At 38.8% G+C, this 23,486-nt stretch overlaps 1 protein-coding gene and 1 non-coding gene across 2 annotated transcripts; one reads left to right on the top strand and one right to left on the bottom strand.

Annotated features, from left to right (window-relative positions):
• Nucleotides 1–788: 788 nt before the first annotated feature.
• LOC141588298 (uncharacterized) lies at nt 789–1,352 on the bottom strand. Its single transcript, XM_074409745.1, has one exon. The coding sequence runs from the start codon at nt 1,350–1,352 to the stop codon at nt 789–791; it is 564 nt and encodes a 187-aa protein (XP_074265846.1).
• Nucleotides 1,353–11,355: 10,003 nt separating this feature from the next.
• Nucleotides 11,356–11,462, top strand: LOC141589524 (small nucleolar RNA R71). Its single transcript, XR_012520458.1, has one exon. It is a non-coding gene; the product is annotated as a small nucleolar RNA R71 (small nucleolar RNA).
• Nucleotides 11,463–23,486: the final 12,024 nt, after the last annotated feature.

The following is a 23,486-nucleotide window of genomic DNA, read 5'->3' as shown; positions in this document are numbered from 1 at the left end:
AGTTTAACACCTCCATCAGGTAAACCAACTCTAATGGGTTTCTGAAAATTCTTAATGTCCTGTAAAATGCTTAGGCCATAGGTAATATGGTCTGAAGCCCCCGTATCAACAATCCAATCATGCAGAGAACCAGATTTATTTGCCGTAAAGGCGTGAGAAGAATTGGAAGTCATACCTGTAAAATTAGCAGATGAGATATGCGGTTGTTGATCAGAAATCCTCTTCATAACCTGATCAATGACAGAATTAATGATGCCATCTAACACATCAGCATTCAACATATTATTAGATGTACAGCATGCTCCACTTCAGTAACTGGATCCTCATCTAAAGGTGAATCAAAAGATAAAGTATCTGCTGCATTAGCACCCCTGTTTTGATAACCAGACCCAGATTTACCTTTCCCTTTACCCTTGATTCCTGGAAAACGTCTGATCACGAAACAATGTAAAGGATTATGGCCAGTTTTGTTGCAGTGAGGGCATTTAACCAAACCAAAACAAGTTTCCCTAGTGTGACCATCCCTATTACAGTGATCACAGTGCTTAGGAACAAAATCAGGAGGCTTGTTGTTCTGAAAACCAACTTTCTTGGAATCATTGTTCTTGAAGCTTGCATAGGCATTGGATTCAGTCAAAGAATTAACAGAATCAGTGATCTGTTTTTGTCTTTCTATTTTCTGTAAAAGACCAAGAACTTTACCAATTGATGGAAGTGGATCCATTGACAGAACTTGAGTACGAATTCCATCATACCCAGAATTAAGATTCATTAAAAATTGAATCAATTTAGTTGTCCCTCTCTACCATCCTTCTCATCAGAGTGCAAGTGCAAAGATCAATCTTGCCACATGAACAAACAGGCAGGGGGTCTAAACAGTCTAATGTCTCCCATAGATTCTTCAGTTTACCATAGTATTCAACCAACGACAAATTGTCATGTACTACAGCACCCAATTCTTTAGTCAATTGATAGATTTCTATAGCATTTGCTTGACCATACCTCTCCAACAACTCAGACCATAATTCTTTGGAAGATCTAACATACTTCAAACTTTCTTTTAATGGTTTTTCCAAAGAATTAGAAATCCATCTCATTGTCATAAAGTCACATCTAACCCACTGATTATACCTTTTATCAGTAGCTGGTGGTTTTGGTACTGACCCATCTATGAAACCCAGTTTATTTTTAGTAGCCAAACCCATTAGTATCTCTCTTTTCCACCCCATGAAGTCATGCCCATCAAAAGGAAACGTAGAAAGAGAAGCAGTGGGTTGGTCAGGGTGGGAAAGAAAGAGGGGGTCATCATAGTAATCGTAGCTTGTGTTTGAGGGAACAATATTTTCAGGCATTATGACTAATGTATCAAGAAAAGAATAGTAGTTTGAAGAAAGAAGAAAACTTCAGAAAATCAACAGAGAAGATGAAAACGAATGAATGTATAGCAGAAGCGATTGGAAGTATACCTCTATCCTTGAGAAAATCAAAAAAGGAAGAGATCAGAAAACCAGAACATAGTATCTGACGACTGATACCATATTAAAACCCAATCTTCTTGATAAATGATGATTATGATTGATGATATGATGTAATGGAAACAATAGAGAAATGATGGAAGAGAGAAGAGAGAATTATATGAGAAATTATATTTCAGAGAAGTAAGTAACAGAATACATGAGTTCTTGTATTTATAGAAGTGATTAACCGACCTTCCCTTAACTAACTAACAACAACTAACTATGGTTAGTCTTAACTGAATTAGTTAGCTAGGAGTTAGTTACAATCCGTTAGTTAGACTAACTAACTAACCTATATCTCAATAGAATCATAATTCTTACATTGTATCATAGAGCCACAAAATTAGTGGTTCCATCCGATCTATTGTTTTTCTTTAAATTGCCTATGGCAACCAACAACATGCTCATCTCCAAATCCGATAAACCAAGCAAACAAATATCCATCATAAACTTCTAAAATTGCATCCAATTAATCGACACCTTAACATACAAACAATGAAGCTTCCAAATTTATGCACGATGAATTGTGATCATCTTTTTCACTATCTTGATGGTGAAATAAATTTATTTGTCTAAGTGGACGTTGTTTACCTCAATAATACATGACCCTCTTTAGTTTTTTTTTAAAAGAGAAGCATAGAACAATTTGTTTTAACCTAGATGGATGGAGTATTAATTTACACATGGATTTAAGATTTTTTTAATCGGTGACGAGGGTACCCGCAACCGCTATCTTTAGTGCGTACTAGATAAACTCTCGGATATACATGATAGCTTGCAAACCACGTATACCAAGGCAAGTTATTCGAGAGTGACAGGCTGGAAGGCATAGACTTACGCCATATATATACTCCACATAGTTACTGTTGGAGATGCATAAACCTGAATCCCTTTAAAATTCAACCCAAGTTTTAAACCATTAGAATACACCCGATGGGACCAAGTCATTTTTTACTAATTACTAAGATTAAGAATTTTCATCACACTATTAATTATATCTAAATCAATCTATTTTATTTTTTGGGTTATTTAACATAAATACTCCAAAGTATAGGTGATTTGCTCATAATACTCTAAACTACATTTTAACTCAAAATAAACCCAACTTTAGGTACCCTCTTCTTAAAGTAGACTTACCCAATTTTTGACCTCTAGTATCAGGTTAAAATTGACGTGCCGCTTACGTGGAGCTGGCGTGGCGTATACATGGCTTTTTTTTTACCTTATTTAAGCAAACAAATTATTGTATATTATAATATTATAATTATTGTATATATAATACGACGGTTTTGTGTGTCTATGGGTACTCTATCGAGTGGGGCTTACTCTGTCGGGTAAGTAGTTTTTAACGCAAAATAGTAGACGGCCTGTAAGGTACTCGATCGAGTAAGTTTGGGACTCGATCGAGTAAGGGGCACTCGATCGAGTAAGTCACTTACTCGATTGAGTAAGTGTGTTTTTACGGGTGACGTTGACGGATTTTGTTAATAATGCGGGATTAGTATATAAACCTTTCGTCACTTTTTCTTAAACACTTTTTACACTCAAAAACCTTTCAAAGAGAAGATTAAGTTACGTTGTTCACTTTCGCCGCATTATTAACAAATCCCAAAGCTAGGAGTGTCGGATTACGTTGTTCTTTACGTCGTTGCGATCGTTGTATCGAGGGTAAGCTTTTTATATAATTTTTATAATATTTTGTTAAAGTTGGTTGAAACCCTAATTGGGTGATATTGGGGGTTTTGGGTGATTTGTATGAATGTAGTAGTAATTGTATGTATGTATGTTATAGGAGGAGGTTTCGTTGAGGAAAGATTCTGATTAGCTGCTAAGACCGTCTGTGGTGTTTTTTTTTCAGGTAGGGTTTCCCTACTCAGTATTGGCTACATAATTTGTTGGTGATTGTTGTTGTGATTGTTGATTAATTATAATGTTGGATTGGTTTTGGTGATGTTGATAGTATGTTGTTGATTGGTTGTATAACTGTCTGTGATCTTTGGGGTGCATCCCTGGCTGAGTGGAGTCACTTGCGGGAGTGGCTTCACGCCCTTGATTCGCCCCTTGTGGTTCCAGTCACAAGAGCGATGTGCACATTAAAGAACTTGGGTTTATCGCTCGATGGAGATGAGCGGGGCTTAGGTAGGAACGGCTGGGGTCCCCCACTGGCAGAGAGGAGTTGATGAGTCATAATTATATACATATTTATGCCTCCCCTTAATTGCTTTTGATATGATTTCGTGCTAAATTATGTTAATTACATGCCTTTTATGTTAGAATGTCGATACTTCCGCTTTTTGATGTTTAATGCAGGAATGATGCATTTGAGGAGCAAAGGAATGAAATGGGCATCGCGGAGTAGGCACGAAGGGATACAGGAAGCATGGCACGAGAATTCATAAGAATGAAGGAAGAGAAATTAAGAAGAAAACACGAAGAAAAGAGCTTCTTATTACAAGTGCCTAATTTGAAGAGCCATATATCAAGTTATACAACTTATTTTCAAGTAATTCCAACTGGAGATGAAAGCTTATCCTCTTCACTTTCCAACGCCATAAAAATCGCTTATTTCTGACAAGTAACGAAGAAATGGCGGCCGTTTGAAGTTCAGTGAGCGAAGTAGGAACTTGGTTCCTCGATCGAGTGCACCTAGGATTGATCGAGGAACCTCCATACTCGATTGCGTACACCTTGGGCTCGATCGAGGAACCTCCATAAACAATTAAAATTCACAATGCCGAGAGTTGGGGTATCTGAGAATTGGTGCCTCGATCGAGTGCACCTAGGCTCGATCGAGGAACCACTAGTTTCCATAATATTCCGCAAATTTCCTTAAGTCGATTATGACTACTATAAATACCAAAACTCGTACTCTACGTTATGGGACGCTTTATTTTCCGTAGGTTTAGTATAGCTACTCTAAAACTCTCTCAAATACTTTTAGTTTAGTTTAGTTTCATTATTATTGTTCGGATCTAAGCTTGTTCTTCATTACTACGGTATTACTATTAATCTTTCCTCAATTATTGTTTAATTCATTATTCATCTTTATTATTGTTCATCATGTTCTTAATTATGCTTTCTATTGTTGCTATTATTGTTATTATAATTAGTATGAGTAGCTAAATTTACTATCTAGGGTGAAAGCGGATCTAGGTTGTTAGAAAAAGGATTATTATGAATTGATTGTTAAATTGCTTTCTATTGTTGTTCAATTATCTTATTACTTCTAATTCGTTAATTACTGATCAGAATTGATTAATTAGTCTAGCATAAACTAGGATTATCACCGACCGGGTTAAGACTAGTATAGGCCACGATAATTGAATTAGACCAACTTAATAATAGCGATTGCATGTTAAGTTAGATCTAAAAAGACATATTAGAATCGACCGATCTTATGACTTTCAACAATATAAATTGCTCAATCAATGAATTAAACCTCCCCTTTGATGACTACCTAGTGAACCTGAATCCCTAGACTTTAATATTATTGTTTTTCATCTTTTATTTACTTTGCAATTAGCTGTTAGAAATCAAATCAAACAAACCCCCACAATTGGTTACCTTAAGACATTCTAAACATCAACAAACTAGATAATCACCGCCTCCCTGTGGATTCGACCCTGACTTACCGCTAGCTATCTTGTTAGTAGTAGTATAGGATTTATTTTGACTAAAACAAACTAATGCCCGTCGTTGTGTGCACCAAAAATAATATTTATAATTCCAACTACAACTATAGATAGCGGCAGTCGGGTCGAACCACAGGGAGGCGGATGCAATTAATAGCTGTTCTATTTAAGTCCAAAGGTAACAGATGTGGGGGTTTTAAGTTGAATTGATCTACGACTAAAGGCAATGAAATATAAACTAGACTAGAGAGATGTATTAAATCAAATATAAAAAGGGTACTAGGATGATCGGTTCACTATAGTTTCGGCGGCAGTATACTAGGTGGTCTAAATCAAACACGTGAGACGGGAAAATAAGAAGTCCTTTCGGTCCATTCTTACAGGTAGCATCTTTCGATCTCGCTACAGGTCCCTAATATCACTTAAACTAACTTTCATCCTGAAAAGTGATTTATAAGTCTAAATTAAGTCATCTTTCGATCTCATTAATCTAGTCGTCTTAATTAGGCAGTCTATTTCCCTTCCCTATCTTTCGATCTTCATTGGGTCGGTCAAATACTAAGCATTTAACTAGTCGCATGCATTCGATTCTTCAAACATAGCAATTTAATTAATTAAGTCGAAGGTAATCTCACGAGGCCAGTCGATCGACCAGGTAGAGCGGTCGATCGACCAACATGCGATTCCAGGTCTCCTAATTCTAATGCCACCTACACTACAATTCTCCTACATCCTAGCACAATGAATTTAGCTACTCATACTAGGAATAACAACAACAATAAAACTGACTAATAAAACAGTAGGATTCATGATTAAAACAACTAAATAAACGATTAACATAAAAACAATAATTCGGCTTTGGGAGACTAGTCTAGCAATTCTTTACTACGAATGAAATAAAGCGATCAAACTGAAATAAGAGCTAGAGATTACCGAACGGAATTGCAGAGAATAAAGATCCAAAAACCGATTGCCAAAGTAACTTTTATTGAAGGAAGTAATTATAAACTAAAGAACCCTAATAAATTTTGTGATCTAAAACTGATAAAAACTGACTGAAAACTGAATAATTGTTCTCAAAACCTAACATACGTTATATAGAATACAACGTAGTTCTTTTTTCCAAAACCTAACTACTATGGGCTTGCTATTCCTCGTTCTATTAATTCACGTCAAAGTAGCGGTGTGGTCGATCGACCACTGAAGCCGGTCGATCGACTGGTAAGCTCTGAACAGTGGCTTCTGGAAGTCGTGGTATGGTCGATCGACCATAGGTAGCGGTCGATCGACTGCTTTAGCTGATACTTGACTTCTAACTTCTCGTGGATTTGTCTTTCGGGCCTCGAAATGTGCACCAAGCTCGTTCCTTGAGTAAATACTTCACGTCAAATGCAATGCAAGATACTCGGGGACGGATTTAGCTCAATTTCTACTCATTTCCGCATAAATCTGCAATATTACATAAAAATACGAAAGTAGACGAAATGGGGCAAATAGTAGCATAAAACTACACAATTGAGCTCTGAAATGCGTGTAAAATGAGGTGTAAAACATCATATAAATGACACGCATCAAACTTCCCCAAACCAAACCCTTCCTTGTCCCCAAGCAAGAACTAGACTCGGTCCTAAAACCTAATTGGAACGAGTTCAATCTCAGAGCGAAATGCAAACCATACAGTCTAAACCAATTTAATGCAACAACTAACATTCAATTAGTAACATGAATCATGCAAACGAGTTGTGAAGCCGTCAAAAACTGCTGAACCATCAACTATAGAGACTTATCAAATTGGACTCTCACGGGTCGCTCAAATCACTCAAATAAGCACAAGGTGAATATATGTAAAGATAGAAAGAAGTAATATTGTAAAGACGCTCACCTAACTACGACCTATAAGAACATGCCTCCAATTTAATATGAAAGTAATCTCTACAACCGTACATATGCATTCCAACCAATCAAATGACCATGACACATGCCGAGGTATATATGGATATATAAGGTAATGGGTAAGAAGAGGCAAAGATAATTATGGGAGTGTGGAGGTACAGGTGATCAAGCTAGTACCTAACAAAGCCATATGACAACATCCAACTTCATGCTCAAAATCAACAACAAAACCAGTGCTAATTGGAACCACAAATCTCGCAAACTCCATAAAAATAAATCAATCAACTCCCCATAAGATATAAATGCAACATGGGAGCAAAAATCGCCATAAAATAAAGACTTTGAATATGCGAATTGATTCTTTTTTTTCTTTTTCTCGGACTCCAGTCGATCGACCAATGATGCCAGTCGATCAACTGCTTCAAACAGTACAGCACTCTTTTTCTTTCCTTTTTCGAATCATTTTTTTCTTCTTCTTTTTTCTTTTCTATTTTTTTTTCTTTTTCAATTTACTTCCTTTTCATCTTCCCAATCATCATCTCAAAATGAGCATATGCCACCGAAACCGTAGTAACAATCCCAAGAACATAAACTACTAGCTTGACAAGGGCAGGCTAAATGTAGGATGTAGTAATGGGACAAAAGGCTGTTTTTGGCAGTGTGGGGCTTATGGGTAAAAGGAATAAAGGAAAACCTCTACCACATGTGTCAACAAACCATAAACCGAATGCATACAGGTATTAAGCAGATCAAGTTCATATTTATGCACATTGATGTAACATGTCTCATAAGGAGTACTACTCACATTCCTAGATGAACTGGTCATGAATGACACCAGTTATAGGCTCTAATAACTCAGAATATGATGTAGTTTGCCAAAAATCAAAGTCAAGTTTCAAGTCCAGCAAGATAAATTAACGAAAACTCGTAGATTATGCATATATGATTCTACTAATAACATGTCAATTAGCAAGGCTTAGGCATAAAACAGCTGAAAATGCAATGTCATCATTGAAATACTACTATTCCGACTCGACCTATATGCTAAAATAAACGTGCAATTTTTTTTTGAAATTTTTGAAAATTTTCAATTTTTCTGGACTTTCTGTATATATGGAGAAATTAAATAACAATGCAAACAGAATAACTAAACGTGAATGCAAAAACATATGAATGCTATGCAAAACCCTTCCCCAAACCAAATCACACAATGTCCCCATTGTGCAAAATCATGTAATGAAGTAAAAAGGGAAATGGGAATTTGCGTTAAATAAATAAATAAGACGCGAAATAAGGACTCGGGAACTCACAAGACTTTAAGCGCAGCAAAAGGAAACCTCCCCAAACCAGCGGGAGCTAGGAGGTTTCAGTAGCCAGCAGTGCTACCATAGGTGCCTGAAAAGACAAACAATACCACGCGTAAATCGAGAAAACAATTTTGGGACGGTAAAATTATGTGCAAAATAAGAAAAACAGAAGAAATCAGAAATTAAGCGGGGAATAAAGTGAAGGGAATACTCCCTTGACTCCGCAAATCGACCAAACACAGCAGGGGAATGATCGATAATAGGTACAGCAGCTCTGGGCGGTCGATCGACCACATCACCCAGTCGATCGACCAAAGTGAACAGCAACAGGAGCTTCTGGGATTCGCGACCCAGTCGATCGACCCTAGGAGGCAGTCGATCGACTGGAAATCCTGCTGTAACTTTCTGATTTCGTCTAATTAGCTCAATAAATTGAGCTATCAAGGTCTATAAACATGCAATTCACAATAACGCGCCCAAAATTGCGCAAAACCCAAAGCAATAGTCAAAAGTGTATAAAATCCTAAGCAAACTTAAAAGAGCGAACGTCTCGCGCACACGAAAAACGGTAAATAGTCTTAAAAAGCAATAAAATGTTTGGTTTATAAATCATTCGATCAACTAATAGTTGATCAAGAACGGCCACGGGATAGCCCACTTGGTTGGCTTCTGGCTACAAGAAGTAGCCTCAACAGTGCTCATCTTCTCAGCTGCACTCTTCTCGACTCCAACATCCGCAGAACTCAACGGATCAACAGCTTCATCATCCTCCCAAGCAATGACCTCTTCTAGCTCATCAAAGTCCAAGTCAGACTCCCCCACTTTGACTGGCTTATCTTCAAGCTCCTCATCAGTGCCATAGCTAAGACTTCCTAGGCCGTCTCTTGAGACGATTGGCTCCCTCACAGCTGGAGCAACATGCGGCTCTTCCTTCCCCAAACTAGCTCCTGCAATATCTAAAAAAGAAGAATCTTCCTCCAATTTGCTCCCAATCTGGGGCGGAGGTGTTATAACAGGAATAGGTGTAGAGACAGGCATATCAGGAAGTACAAAATAGGATTTCTTTTCAAAAACCGTATTACAAGTTATTGGCCACATGGGGGCTTTCTTCTTAGCTGTTTGGGCAAAGACAATAGAATGCTTTCCTACTTTAAAGGTCAAAGTCCCCAAACCAACATCTATAACTGCACCAGCAGTGTGCAGAAATGGTCTACCCAATATGATAGGGATGTAAGCATCCCCAGGCATGTCTAGTACAACGAAGTCAACAGGGAAAAAGAACTTTCCTATCTGCACAGGAATGTCCTCTAAATCTCCTATAGGCTGGACCGCAGATCGGTCAGCCATCTGTACTGTCATATCGGTGACTGCAAACCTAGTCAATTTCATCTTCCTAGCTAGACTCAAAGGCATAACGCTAATGCTAGCTCCTAGGTCACATAATGCCTTCTCAATTGAGAAGGTACCAATATTACAAGGAACGGAGAAGCTACCTGGGTCAGCTAATTTATGTGGTGCAGTATGGGTTAAATAAGAGCATGACTCTTCTGTTAGTGCGACAGTATTCACAGTTTCAAGGGACTTCTTCTTAGATAAAAGTTGTTTCATAAACTTCATGTAAGCAGGCACTTGATTGACTAACTCAAGAAAAGGAACTTGCACATTTAAGTTACGGATAACATTTTCAAATTTATTAAATGATACCTGTTCCTTCGTCGGCACCAATCGCTCTGGATAAGGGGCTGTAAGAAGTAACTTAGCCCTCTCCTCTAAATCTCTCATGCCGGCATCGGTGGACTTAGGCTGAAAGTCCACAACCTTCTCCTTGTTGTAGCTTGACCCTTCTTCAGACCGTCTCAAATGTGAACCATTAATCGACATAGGGTCGTACTTCGGAACCGAAACTGACCCATCAGCATTTGGGTCGTCTCTCAATACTTTCGGGGCGGTCGTACCCCGAAACAAGTGGTCCCTCAAGTTATCAGGAATTGGAGGACGATAAGAATCACTTTCAGCAGCGTTTCCGGTCGATCGACCGGGTAGTGCAGTCGATCGACTGAAATCTACAGGACCAGAGGCTACTGTTTGTCGCGGACTAGTCGATCGATTTGGGTATGTCGATCGATCGGCCCGACATACCCCAGTAGACGCCTTTTTCTTGCTACTGTTTACCACGGCTTTATTCTTAATTGGTTCCGCCTCATCTTTTTCAGCGATATCTTCAACCATGGTGGGCCCATCAAGGGTAAACCCACTCCTCAAGGTAATGGCATTAAGGGTCTCCTTTTGATCCGTCTGAGTCGATAAATGTCCCGGAGCTCGAGTTGTATTCTTGCTAGCCAATTGGGCAATTTGGCTCTCCAACATCTTCATCCCGGCCTCTCTAGCTTGAGACTCTTTCAGCAACAAATTCTTCAACTCATTGAAATCAAAACTTTGGGTTTGTTGCTGCTGCTGTGGGGCATACGGAGGCTTTTGGAACTGTTGTTGCTTATGAGGAGGCACATAATTCTGCTGATGCTGCTGCTGTGGAGGTTGAGTCGGATTCAAGACATTTTGGCTGCTCCACTTCAGATTCGGATGGACATTCGGCTCATAGTAAGTGTTTGTCTGCCTACAGTGTTGAAAGGCAGCACAAGACTCAAAGGGACTAGGATGATTGTCTGAAACATGCCCCTCAGCTCCACATCTTTTACAGACGAAAGGACCGTCTGAAACAGAATTTACATGATAAATCCCCCCTTTTGAAGCTCCTCCAACTCGTACTTATCAAATCTCGCCGTGAGAGCCTCTAGTGCAGCTATAGAAGGAGATTCAGCAGCTCTCCTTTGATTTCCCCTGGAATTCCCATACTCAGCTTTATGGGTGGCCAAGTCATCAATGATCTTACACCCCTTAGTCTCTCCCATGTTCTCCTGGAATCTGCCACTGGCTGCCGCATCCAGGATAGCCCTATGATCGTCATAGAGTCCATTGTAGAACTGATTGCATAGGCTCCATTTCTCAAACCCATGATGCGGAATAGTTCGCACCAACTTCTTGAAACGCACCCACGCCTCATGAAAGTTCTCGTCAGGCCCCTGTTTAAAGCTCGTGATCTGAGCTCTAATGGCATTTGTCTTCGAAGCAGAGAAGTATTTCTTGTAGAATGCCAAGGCCAAAGAATTCTAGTCGGTGATCCCATTAGCAGCTCGGTCCAGGTCTCTGTACCACTCCCTTACAGCATCACGAAGAGAGAATATGAACATTGTCTCCTTCACCTGGTCCTGGGTCACACCGGTCGGTGGGGGTATAGAGCATCAATAGTCAATAAATATCTCCATATGCTTGGCTGCATCTTCATTTGCAGCTCCCCCAAATTGGTTCCTCTCAACCAAGTTGATATAAGAAGACTTCGGTTCGAATTTTCTATCAACTCCTGGTAATTCGAACCCCTTATATAGGTTCGCAGCTGTCGGCTCCGAGTGACTGGCTATAGTTGCTTCTTCAGCCATCTCTAGAAAATCTGGAGAAGTGACTGTCTCCGCTGATGAAGTAGAAACTGGAGACGATTGTGGATCCTCCTCAAACAGCTCGTTCTCGTAGTAACTAGACAGGGTACTCAGCTCTTCCTCTGTCGGCAATACCCTAGATGATCGCCTCAACTCGCGCAAAGTCTTCTCAATCTCAGGATTGAACGGTAGTAATTCACCACCTTGTTACCTGCGCATAAGAAGAAACTACAAATAGAATATGAGAATAGTTTAAGGAACGAATGTCCCTTAAACTAAGAAACAGACTAAAATAAAACAACTAAAAATTAGAACAATTGCCTCCCCGGCAACGGCGCCAAAATTTGATGCCCGTCGTTGTCTGCACCAAAAAATAATATTTATAATTCCAACTACAACTATAGATAGCGGCAGTCGGGTCGAACCACAAGGAGGCGGATGCAATTAATAGCTGTTCTATTTAAGTCCAGAGGTAACAGATGTGGGGGTTTTGAGTTGAATTGATCTACGACTAAAGGCAATGAAATATAAACTAGACTAGAGAGATGTATTAAATCAAATATAAAAAGGGTACTAGGATGATCGGTTCACTATAGTTTCGGCGGCAGTATACTAGGTGGTCTAAAACAAACACATGAGACGGGAAAATAAGAAGTCCTTTCGGTCCATTCTTACAGGTAGCATCTTTCGATCTCGCTACAGGTTCCTAATATCACTTAAACTAACTTTCGTCCTGAAAAGTGATTTATAAGTCTAAATTAAGTCATCTTTCGATCTCATTAATCTAGTCGTCTTAATTAGGTAGTCTATTTCCCTTCCCTATCTTTCGATCTTCATTGGGTCGGTCAAATACTAAGCATTTAACTAGTCGCATGCATTCGATTCTTCAAACATAGCAATTTAATTAATTAAGTTGAAGGTAATTTCACGAGGCCAGTCGATCGACCAGGTAGAGCGGTCGATCGACCAGCATGCGATTTCAGGTCTCCTAATTCTAATGCCGCCTAGACTACAATTCCCCTACATCCTAGCACAATGAATTTAGCTACTCATACTAGGAATAACAACAACAATAAAACTGACTAATAAAACAGTAGGATTCATGATTAAAACAACTAAATAAACGATTAACATAAAAACAATAATTCGGCTTTCGGAGACTAGTCTAGCAATTCTATACTACGAATGAAATAAAGCGATCAAACTGAAATAAGAGCAGGAGAATACCGAACGGAATTGCAGAGAATAAAGATCCAAAAACCGATTGCCAAAGTAACTTTTATTGAAGGAAGTAATTATAAACTAAAGAACCCTAATAAATTTTGTGATCTAAAACTGATAAAAACTGACTGAAAACTGAATAATTGTTCTCAAAACCTAACATACGTTATATAGAATACAACGTAGTTCTTATTTCCAAAACCTAACTACTATGGGCTTGCTATTCCTCGTTCTATTAATTTACGTCAAAGTAGCGGTGTGGTCGATCGACCACTGAAGCCGGTCGATCGACTGGTAAGCTCTGAACAATGGCTCCTAGAAGTCGTGGTATGGTCGATCGACCATAGGTAGCGGTCGATCGATCGCATGAATTAGGCGATACTTGACTTCTAACTTCTCGTGGATTTGTCTTTCGGGCCTCGAAATGCGCACCAAGCTCGTTCCTTAAGTAAATACTTCACGTCAAATGCAATGCAAGATACTCGGGGACGGATTTAGCTCAATTTCTACTCATTTCCGCATAAATCTGCAATATTACATAAAAATACGAAAGTAGACGAAATGGGGCAAATAGTAGCATAAAACTACACAATTGAGCTCTCAAATGCGTGTAAAATGAGGTGTAAAACATCATATAAATGACACGCATCACAAACGACTGAAAATAACCTTATAAATTTTGGCGCCGTTGCCGGGGAGGCAACAATTGTTCTGTTTGTTTCTGTTTACTTTTGTCTTTTGTTTCAGGGAACTTCAGTTCCTTGAGGCAGTTTTATCTTTTCTTGTTGTTTTCGTGTATGCCCAGGTCTAAAAGGTTAGAGATTATACCTTTTGATCCCGAGCCAGAAAAGACTTTTCGCTACAGACGAAAATTTTAAAGAGAAGTAAGTCAAGTGGAAGACTTGAGTACACTTGACTACGAGCGGTATACTTTTGCAGAAGATCCGTCCTTTGAAGTGGACACTCTTATTTCTGCAGCTGTGACTTCTACAACGCCAAAGATGCCTACATTAGCAAGTTACTCCGAACCCACGGTCGCTTCAATTCCTAAAGGCTTCAAGCTCCCTGCCGCTGATAAGGGAACTTTTGAGATCAAGCCTTCTTACATAAGCTTGATAGAGAGGAATTTATTTGGAGGAAAACCAGGAGAGGACCCCGCAAAGCATATGGAGAAATTCGTTACTTATTGTTGTTCTATTCCTTTAACAGCTGGGGTGTCTCAAGATCAGGTCAAGCAAACTTTATTTCCTTTCTCTTTGAGACATGATGCAGATTAGTGGTTAAGTGACTTAGACATGGAGACTGACGCAATTACCAATTGGACTTCTCTAGCTCTTGCATTCTACAAGAGGTATTTTCCACCACAGAAAACTAATGCATTGAGAAGTCAGATTACAAGTTTTAAGCAAGGTCCTGCTGAGGATTTTAATGAAGCTTGGATACGGTTCAAAAGACTAATTCGGTCCGCCCCTCACCATGGTTTTGAGATTTGGTTCCTTTGCAACCAGTTTTACAACGGGTTGTATGATGATCATAGAGCTCTACTTGATTTAGCTGCTAATGGGAGATTACAAGATAACACTAATGACGGTAATGCTTGAAAATTGATTGATCAAATATCTACTCACACTGCTGAGTATGGTAACCCAAGAGGAAGCAAGAGAGGGAGTGGTTCAGATAGTGCGGTTGCGGCACAATTGGAGACTATACTTGCTCAAATAGCCGAATTGAAGACTACCCAGTCCTTGGGTAAGCAAGAGATGGTTCACATGATTTCAGAAGAAGTGTCCTGCGAGAGATGCGGGATAGATGGCCACACTGCGGCAAAGTGTATGAGTACTATTGAGCAAGTTCATGCCTTCCAGTCTTTCAAGCAAGGTACTCCATATTCTAATTTCTTCACTGAAAGGAGTCCGAATGCTTATGCTCAAGCTCCTCAACGAAATCCATATATTATTCCTCTAAATCGTGGTAATCAACGACAAGAAGGTTATCAAAGGCCAAATCAAGGAGGTTTTCAACAATTTCAGCCTCCTCCTCAAGCTCCAAGTAATGAGGTGTCAGAGTTAAAAGCTCTATTGCAACAAACTTTGATGATGCAACAACAGCAAACGGCTCAAATCTCCGAACTTATGGCTCATAATAAGATGTTGGATACTCAAGTTGCTCAAATGGCGGCTCAAAATCCATCAAAACAATCCGGTCTTCCTCCTCAAGGTAAACAAGCTCATGAGCATGTAAATGCTATTTCTTTGAGAAGCGGTACTACATATAAGGTTCCGGACATGCCCACTAATGAAGATAAGGTTCCCTACATGCATCCTAAGGGATTGGGGAATTTGGAGCTAAGTGATGACGAGAAAGAAAATTGCAAACATCAAACACGGGGTTGAGAAGAAAGACAAAAAAGCGAGGAAAAGCCGGCTTCCTCGATCGAGTATATGCGGGCTCGATCGAGGCACCTCCCCTGATGGTGATTTTTCTGCAATTTCAGCTACGATATTGGGTAATAATAGGTTCCTCGATCGAGTACACCCTAGGCTCGATCGAGGCTCCAGTTCAGTCGACCGAGTAACAACAAGACTCGATCGAGTCACTCCTGTACCTGATGATAATGCTTCCAACGTTGTTCCTAATGCAAAAGAAGCCAAGCCAATTAAAATTCAACTACCTTTTCCTCAAAGATTGCAGAAATCCAAACTTGAGCAACAGTTTGGAAGGTTTATGGAGGTAATGAAAATCTTCAAGTGACAGTGCCATTTACTGAATTGGTAACTCAAGTACCGGCGTATGCTAAATTTTTAAGAGAAATCTTATCAAAGAAGCGGTCCTTTGATGAAGTGGAGACAGTGGCATTTACTCAGGAGTGCGCGGCCGCATTACAAGCTAACTCACCACCAAAGCTTAAGGATCCAGGGAGTTTTCTATTCCTTGTCATATTGGTAGTATAGCTATTGATAGAGCCCTTTGTAATTTAGGGGCTAGTGTTAGTGTCATGCCGTATTCAATTTGCAAAAAGTTAAATATGGGTCAACTCCATATCACTAATATGACCTTACAAATGGCCGACAGATCTTTAAAGAAGCCTATGGGTGTCTTAGAGAATGTGCCCGTTAGAGTAGGGAAGTATTTCATTCCAGTTGACTTTATTGATATGGATATGACTGGGGACTATCAAGTACCTATCATTCTTGGTAGACCATTCCTTCACACTGCAGGAGCACTCATAGATGTTAGGCATGGTAGTCTGAAACTAAGAGTTGGGGATGACACTATTAGATTTGTTCTTGATAATACTTTAAAACGTCCTCCTGATTTAAAAGCTTCTTGTCATATGATTAATGCTCTTGATCCTACTTTTGATGATTGTCTTGCTTTATGTTTTGACAGGAATCCACACGACGCCTCTGCTGCTACGTCATATCAATGGAGCAAGGAAGTGGATGAGATAGAGAAGCTTATTTGTGGAGATGATCCTCCTCCTGAGGTGATTTACAACTGTGATGAGAATGTTGACATAGAAGCTGAATTGGATGCTTTGGAAGCTGAAATTTTCAGAAAGTACCCAGTTAGAGTTTTTTTATGAAGCTTCTATGACAGACGAAGTGCCTTAACTCCTTCCTCAAGAGGATGACCCGAAGAATGATAAACATTGCTCATATTTTATATTAGACTTTGAGTTTGATGAGCCAGGACATTTTTCATTGTTTTTATTCTTTGCTTGGAGTATTTATTGGTGCTACTTATGTTTGTGTGTAGCACATGCGCTACTTTTTGATTTACTATTACGAGCTTTAACTTGTATTAATTATGATTTGTGTGCGCATTTATTTTAAATGTAGGAAGTCGCTCGTCCAGATGGTTCCTCGATCGAGTAAGACGAGGCTCGATCGAGTCACCTTGTCTTTTGGGTATTTTTCGTAGCTGGCGATGATAGGAATTACGCGGTTGATTTTTTTCCCCTGTTTTGCAGCTGGTTTGGGGAATCATAAGCTCTTACCCGGTATTTCATTCCCTTGTAGCTTCTTTTATTGTATTGTTTATTTCGTTTCCATTCCTCTTGTTAGTTGTGTCCTGTAGGTTGCTGGATTTGTATGATTGCTATGCTGTAGGCATCACAATGAGGACACTGTGACATTTAGGTTTGGGGGAGGAGTCTTTATTTATGTTGTGTGCTTTAATTATTGTTGTGTGCTTTTATATAAAAAATATCCATTAAAATTTAAAAAATTAAAAAAGCCCATAATCCAAACATGTTTTTCCTTTGTTTTAGGTCGAGTCTTGGTGAATTAGATAACAATGATGTTAAATATCATTGTTTTTGCATTTGAATCTCAAATAGATGTTCATGTACATTGTTTTGACTCGTTAGCAATGAAAACAAAGCTCATAATTCAAGTCTTTACCGTATTGACATGCCTTATATTGATTAGATTTGACACAATTATGTTGGTAAACTACTTAAATTCGGAGGTCTATAGAGCTTCCTAGGCCAGGAACATCAATAAACTGGTCTCATTGTCAATTAGGCTTGAGTGTGGTTTCTCGTAATATCAAACTGGATAAGTGTGACATTGATTTCTTGATACTTTTATTGCTTTCATTTGACTAAGTACATGTGAAAAGGCGGTTCTTATCGTTCAAATAAGCCTTATAATTATCCTCTTTGTTAGCCCGTTTGAACCCTTGTAGCCAATCTTAAATTACATCTTATGAGCTACAATCCAGAATTTGCCTACCTTTTCGGATAGTCGCAGTTGCTTGTTTATCATGTTTATTTTGCTATTATGGTTGGGTTGGGACTTATTGTTGTCTTTTGGGTATAGCAAAATACTTTTAGCAATTGTGTTGTATCCTTGTGTTGGAAAAAGAAAAATATGAAGCAAAAGAAAAGAAAGAAAGAAAAAATAGAAAAAAAAAAAAGAGAAAAAGAGAAAATAAAAGAAAAGAGATTGCTTCATTTGGTTTTGTCAAGGATCAAAAGGATGGTTGTTAGAGTCTAATGCATAATTGGAGAGTAGTTTGTTAGCTCTCATATGTTGTAAAGTTGAGATCGTTTCTCTAAGTCAGGCTTCATTTATTATGAAAGATTTGGTTTTGGTTAGCGATGTGACTGCCGTCTTAGCTCCACATATCCATAACGTGCTTTGGCACAAACCATTTCTATTCCTTTAACCCATTGCCACCCTTATTATCCTTGATACATGTACTTTTGTCTATCTTGTGATTGCATATTAGTTGGGGAAATCTCTATCACATTAGATTGCAAGCATGTTTCATGAGTCGAGTGAGTGCTTCTACTTCTTTCTATCTTCACATATAACTCACCCTTACATACTTATGAGTGCATGAGTGAATCCGCGAGAATCCGACTAATTTGTCCTGCAAGATCGAAAGGTATTTGGCATTTGTCTATAGTATGGTGAATTGAGACTTGAGCTACGTTTTCTATTTCCCGTACCTTTGAATTTGTTTTATTGGTACACTTTAGTCATTACTTTGTTACAAATATGGATGGCTTGGGATTTGTATGTGCATTAAACATTAGCTCTGAGTTGTTTATTTGCCATTTGTATGATTGCCTTTTGTATTGTGTGTTGCTTTGCTTGAGGACAAGGAAAGAGATGGTTTGGGGGAGTTTGATGAGTCATAATTATATACATATTTATGCCTCCCCTTAATTGCTTTTGATATGATTTCGTGTTAAATTATGTTAATTACATGCCTTTTATGTTAGAATGTCGATACTTCCGCTTTTTTATGTTTAATGCAGGAATGATGCATTTAAGGAGCAAAGGAATGAAATGGGCATCCCGGAGTAGGCATGAAGGGATACACGAAGCATGGCACGAGAATCCATAAGAATGAAGGAAGAGAAGTTAAGAAGAAAACACGAAGAAAAGAGCTTCTTATTACAAGTGCCTAATTTGAAGAGCCATATATCGAGTTCTACAACTGATTTTCAAGTGATTCTAACTGGAGATGAAAGCTTATCCTCTTCACTTTCCAACGCCATGAAAATCGCTTATTTATGACAAGTAACGAAGAAATGGCAGCCGTTTGAAGTTCAGTGCGCGAAGCAGGAACTTGGTTCCTCAATCGAGTGCACCTAGGATTGATCGAGGAACCTCCATACTCGATCGAGTACACCTTGGGCTCGATCGAGGAACCTCCATAAACAATTAAAATTCGCAATGTCAAGAGTTGGGGTATCAGAGAATTGGTGCCTCGATCGAGTGCGCCTAGGCTCGATCGAGGAACCACTAGTTTCCATAATATTCCGCAAATTTCCTTAAGTCGGTTATGACTACTATAAATACCAAAACTTGTACTCTAGATTATGGGACGCTTTATTTTCTGTAGGTTTAGTATAGCTACTCTAAAACTCTCTCAAATACTTTTAGTTTAGTTTAGTTTCATTATTATTGTTCGAATCTAAGCTTGTTCTTCATTACTACGGTATTACTATTAATCTTTCCTCAATTATTGTTTAATTCATTATTCATCTTTATTATTGTTCATCATGTTCTTAATTATGCTTTCCATTGTTGTTGTTATTATTATTATTATTATTATTATAATTAGTATGAGTAGCTAAATTTACTATCTAGGGTGAAAGCGGATCTAGGTTGTTAGAAAAGGGATTATTATGAATTGATTGTTCAATTGCTTTCTATTGTTGTTCAATTATCGTATTAATTCTAATTAGTTAATTACTGATCAGAATTGATTAATTAGTCTTGCATAAACTAGGATTATCACCGACCGGGTTAAGACTAGTATAGGCCACGATAATTGAATTAGACCAACTTAATAATAGCGATTGCATGTTAAGTTAGATATAAAAAGACATATTAGAATCGACCGATCTTATGACTTTAAACAATATAAATTGCCAATCAATGAATTAAATCCTCCCCTTTGATGACTACCGAGTAAACCCGAATCCCTAGACTCTTTAATATTATTGTTATTCATCTTTTATTTACTTTGAAATTAGCTGTTAGAAATCAAATCAAACAAACCTCCACAATTGGTTACCTTAAGACATTCTAAACATCAACAAACTAGATAATCTCCGCCTCCCTGTGGATTTGACCCTGACTTACCGCTAGCTATCTTGTTAGTAGTAGTATAGGATTTATTTTGACTAAGGCAAACGACTGAAAATAACCTTATCAGGAGTACTTGTTGCGATGGGTACTCTGGCAGGGCTACACACTTTAGTGTGTTGTCAGTTGTGTGGAGTTGGAGATGGAGTTGTGGAGTTTGGTTGAAGCTGATTGAGCTGTTTGTCTTACTGTTTCATTATGGCTATTGTTTTTGTGTAATCAGTACTGACCCCGTTTAAATGTTTTAAAAACTGTGGTGATCCATTCAGGGGTAGTGAGCAGTTATTGAGCAGGTATGAGACGATGCGCATGGAATAGCTGGGATGAGTCACCACGTTGAAGTTTAGGAGTCTTCCGCTGTGTCGAACATTTATAGTTGTTTAGTAGTTGACAGTTTTGAGAACATTTGTATTTCCTTTTAACAAATTTGATTATCATTGCCTCGGGTAACCAGGATGGTGACGTTCTCATACCTTAAGTGGTCCTGGTAAGGCACTTGGAGTATGGGGGTGTCACAAAGTGGTATCAGAGCAACGATCTTGAAACCTGTAACCAATTAACATAATGAACATAGGGAGTCAAACTAAAATGAACCCGGGTAGGAGTTGTAGGAGCTAATGGAAAGACTTGATTGACGTCCTAAAGTCGCGAACTCGCCCTACAATTTTGAACCGGTCACCATGGGGTGTGTGTCGGGATCTCTATGTGTTTATCTTGTGTTGTGTATTTATATCGTAATGTGTTGTATGAATCGGTGGACACATGCATGTGGAGGATGGGAGATGTGTAGAGAAAGATAATGATGATGTGATTTTATATGTTGATTGGTTGAAGGCATGAAAGCATGATGATGAGTGTATTTTATATAAGGTTTTTACCTTATTTTTACACGCATTTCTATACTATTTATGTAGCATCTAGCTACAAATAGCCCCGAATAGTCTACTTTAGTTTGTCTTGTGTAAATTGCAGGTACAGACCAAAAAGAAGTTAAATCGAGCCTAAATTTGTCTCATTTGCATGCATTTGTGGAGAATAAGGAATCGGAGCTTGGAATCTATCACTTAAAAGACGTGTGAGCTGATCTCGGAAAGTGTCAAGAAGTCCTACGTGCTAATATAGCTCGATCGACCATTTATTAGTCGATCGAATGCTTAATCCTTTGAAGATTCACTCTATCGAGTTGTTTTGATACTCGATCGAGAAGGCTGATATAAGAAGTACTCGATCGAACTCCATTTCTGTTCGATCGAGAGGAATTGCTAATTTTGTCCTCGATCGAGTGGTTTCATTCTACTCGACCGAGAGGTTTTACATTGCATACGTGTTTTTGCCTTATTTCGAGTGGGCTTTGTAATTAGGATTTAATTAGGTTAAGTAGTACGTGATACTACTTCCTCTTGATCTCTAGACTACGACATCTCTCTCTTCCTGCCTACTCTCTCAGACTCTTACTTTGGAACTATTGCTTGGATCGAAAAACTTGTAATCGGTATCTCTTTCTTTAATCTTAATCTTAGGGGGTGTTTGGTTGGCTCTCTTGGAATGGATTGGAATGGATTTGCTCCATTCCAATGTTTGGTTGGAGTCTTTTGGAATGGAGTTAGATACCCAATGGATTCTAACTCCATTCCAACCTCCTAGAATCTCATACCCAACTTCCCCCCTTGGTATCTAACTCCATTCCTCCCTTCTACAATTTTAGATGAACCAAACAATTTTATAAAGGAATGGATTTAGAACCCCATACCATTATGGGTTTATATTCCAATCTATTCCATTCCATGCTATTGAACCAAACGACCCCTTAATCTTTTGTTTCTCTTTAATTCTTTCTCTCTTTATTTACATTTGTTATCATCAATCTTTTGCTGCTTGCTACCATGTTTAATTCTTCTTGTTTATGTATGATTGTCGCTATTTCAATAATAATGCATAGCTAAATCCTTCGCTAAGACATAGGGGAGCCATGATTTTAAGGGAGTTGTAAATCGAATTGTTAGGTTTAATGCTAGTTTAGTTTATGTTGTTAATCACTACAATTAATTGTTCTTGTCTAATTGAGTCGACGCAGTTAGTCAACAAATTACAGTAAACCTTGACCTAGATCGGAAGATTGGAAAGGGTGAGACTGGTAGCGAACATTAGGGTACCTAGTGAGGGCGGAATCTAAGCTATATGTGCTTTAGGGCGAATTGAGACCGGAAGGAGATATTCACTGCCCCATAGACCGTACTTGCATTGACCTGAGACCTAGATTGTATGACTAAAGAATCATGGTGAACCGAATGTCTTAGCTGTTTTCTCTCTGTTTGCTTAATCTTTACTCCTTTATCTTTTCTCTCTTTCTTGATCTCATTAGATTAGAACAACCCTTTCAACCCCCCAGAATTGGTTACCTAGACGGACTTAATTAAGGCTGACATTTTCCCATCTCCCTGTGGAGATCGACCCTACTTGCTGCTAACTTCTGTTAGTTGTATCTAGGTATTTATTTTTGGTACCTGACGACGGTATCAAATTTTGGCGCCGTTGCCGGGGAGGTGGCGCAATTTTGTTGCTTGTATTAAGTTTGTCTCTCATCTCAAGGAATTTATTCCTTGAGATTGATCTCATATTTTTTGTTAGTTCTTGATAAGTTTTACAGGCTATCCGTTCTAGAAGAGAACATTGTCGTACCTGCTTCACTGTAAATTCTATCTGTTAGGATGCCGAATATAGCCAGTCATTCAGAGCCTACGGTGGATTCCCTTCCAAAAGGTTTCCTATTACCCACTACTGATTCGGGGACCTTTGGAATCCACCCATCTTACATACTACTGGTCGAGAGAAATCTCTTCAGGGGGGTACCTGGAGAAGATCCGTGCAAGCACATAGAATTATTTACAGAATACTGTTCTACCATTCCTCTTGCTGTTGGGGTGACACAAGACAGAGTAAAGGGAGTTCTTTTCCCTTTTTCCTTGACTGATGATGCCCAGGAATGGTTGAGAGATTTAGACAGGGAAGCTGTCGGTGTAACTGACTGGAATTCCTTTGCCTTAGCCTTTTACAGGCGATATTTCCCACCACAGCGCACTAATGCGTTGAGAGCTCAAATTACTGCATTTGAGCAACTACCTACTGAAGACTTAAACAGGGCTTGGACTAGGTTCAAGAAACTCGTCCGTTCAGTGCCTCATCATGGTTTCAAGCGCTGGTTCTGATGTACCCAATTCTACAATGGGTTGTATCCGGACCAGAGGGCCATCCTTGATAATGCAGCTAAGGGAAGATTTCAGAAGAATGTAGAGGATGATCAAGGGTGGCATCT

Source organism: Silene latifolia, chromosome 6 (genome assembly GCF_048544455.1).
Source record: "Silene latifolia isolate original U9 population chromosome 6, ASM4854445v1, whole genome shotgun sequence".
Classification (NCBI taxonomy): Eukaryota; Viridiplantae; Streptophyta; class Magnoliopsida; order Caryophyllales; family Caryophyllaceae; genus Silene; species Silene latifolia.
Note: the sequence above shows the minus strand (reverse complement) of the source record. Positions and strands in the feature narration are given on the sequence as shown.

What these genes read in the sequence shown, in the direction of transcription:
- LOC141588298 (XM_074409745.1), bottom strand. Translation starts at nt 1,352, where the DNA reads ATGCCTGAAAATATTGTTCCCTCAAACACAAGCTACGATTACTATGAT.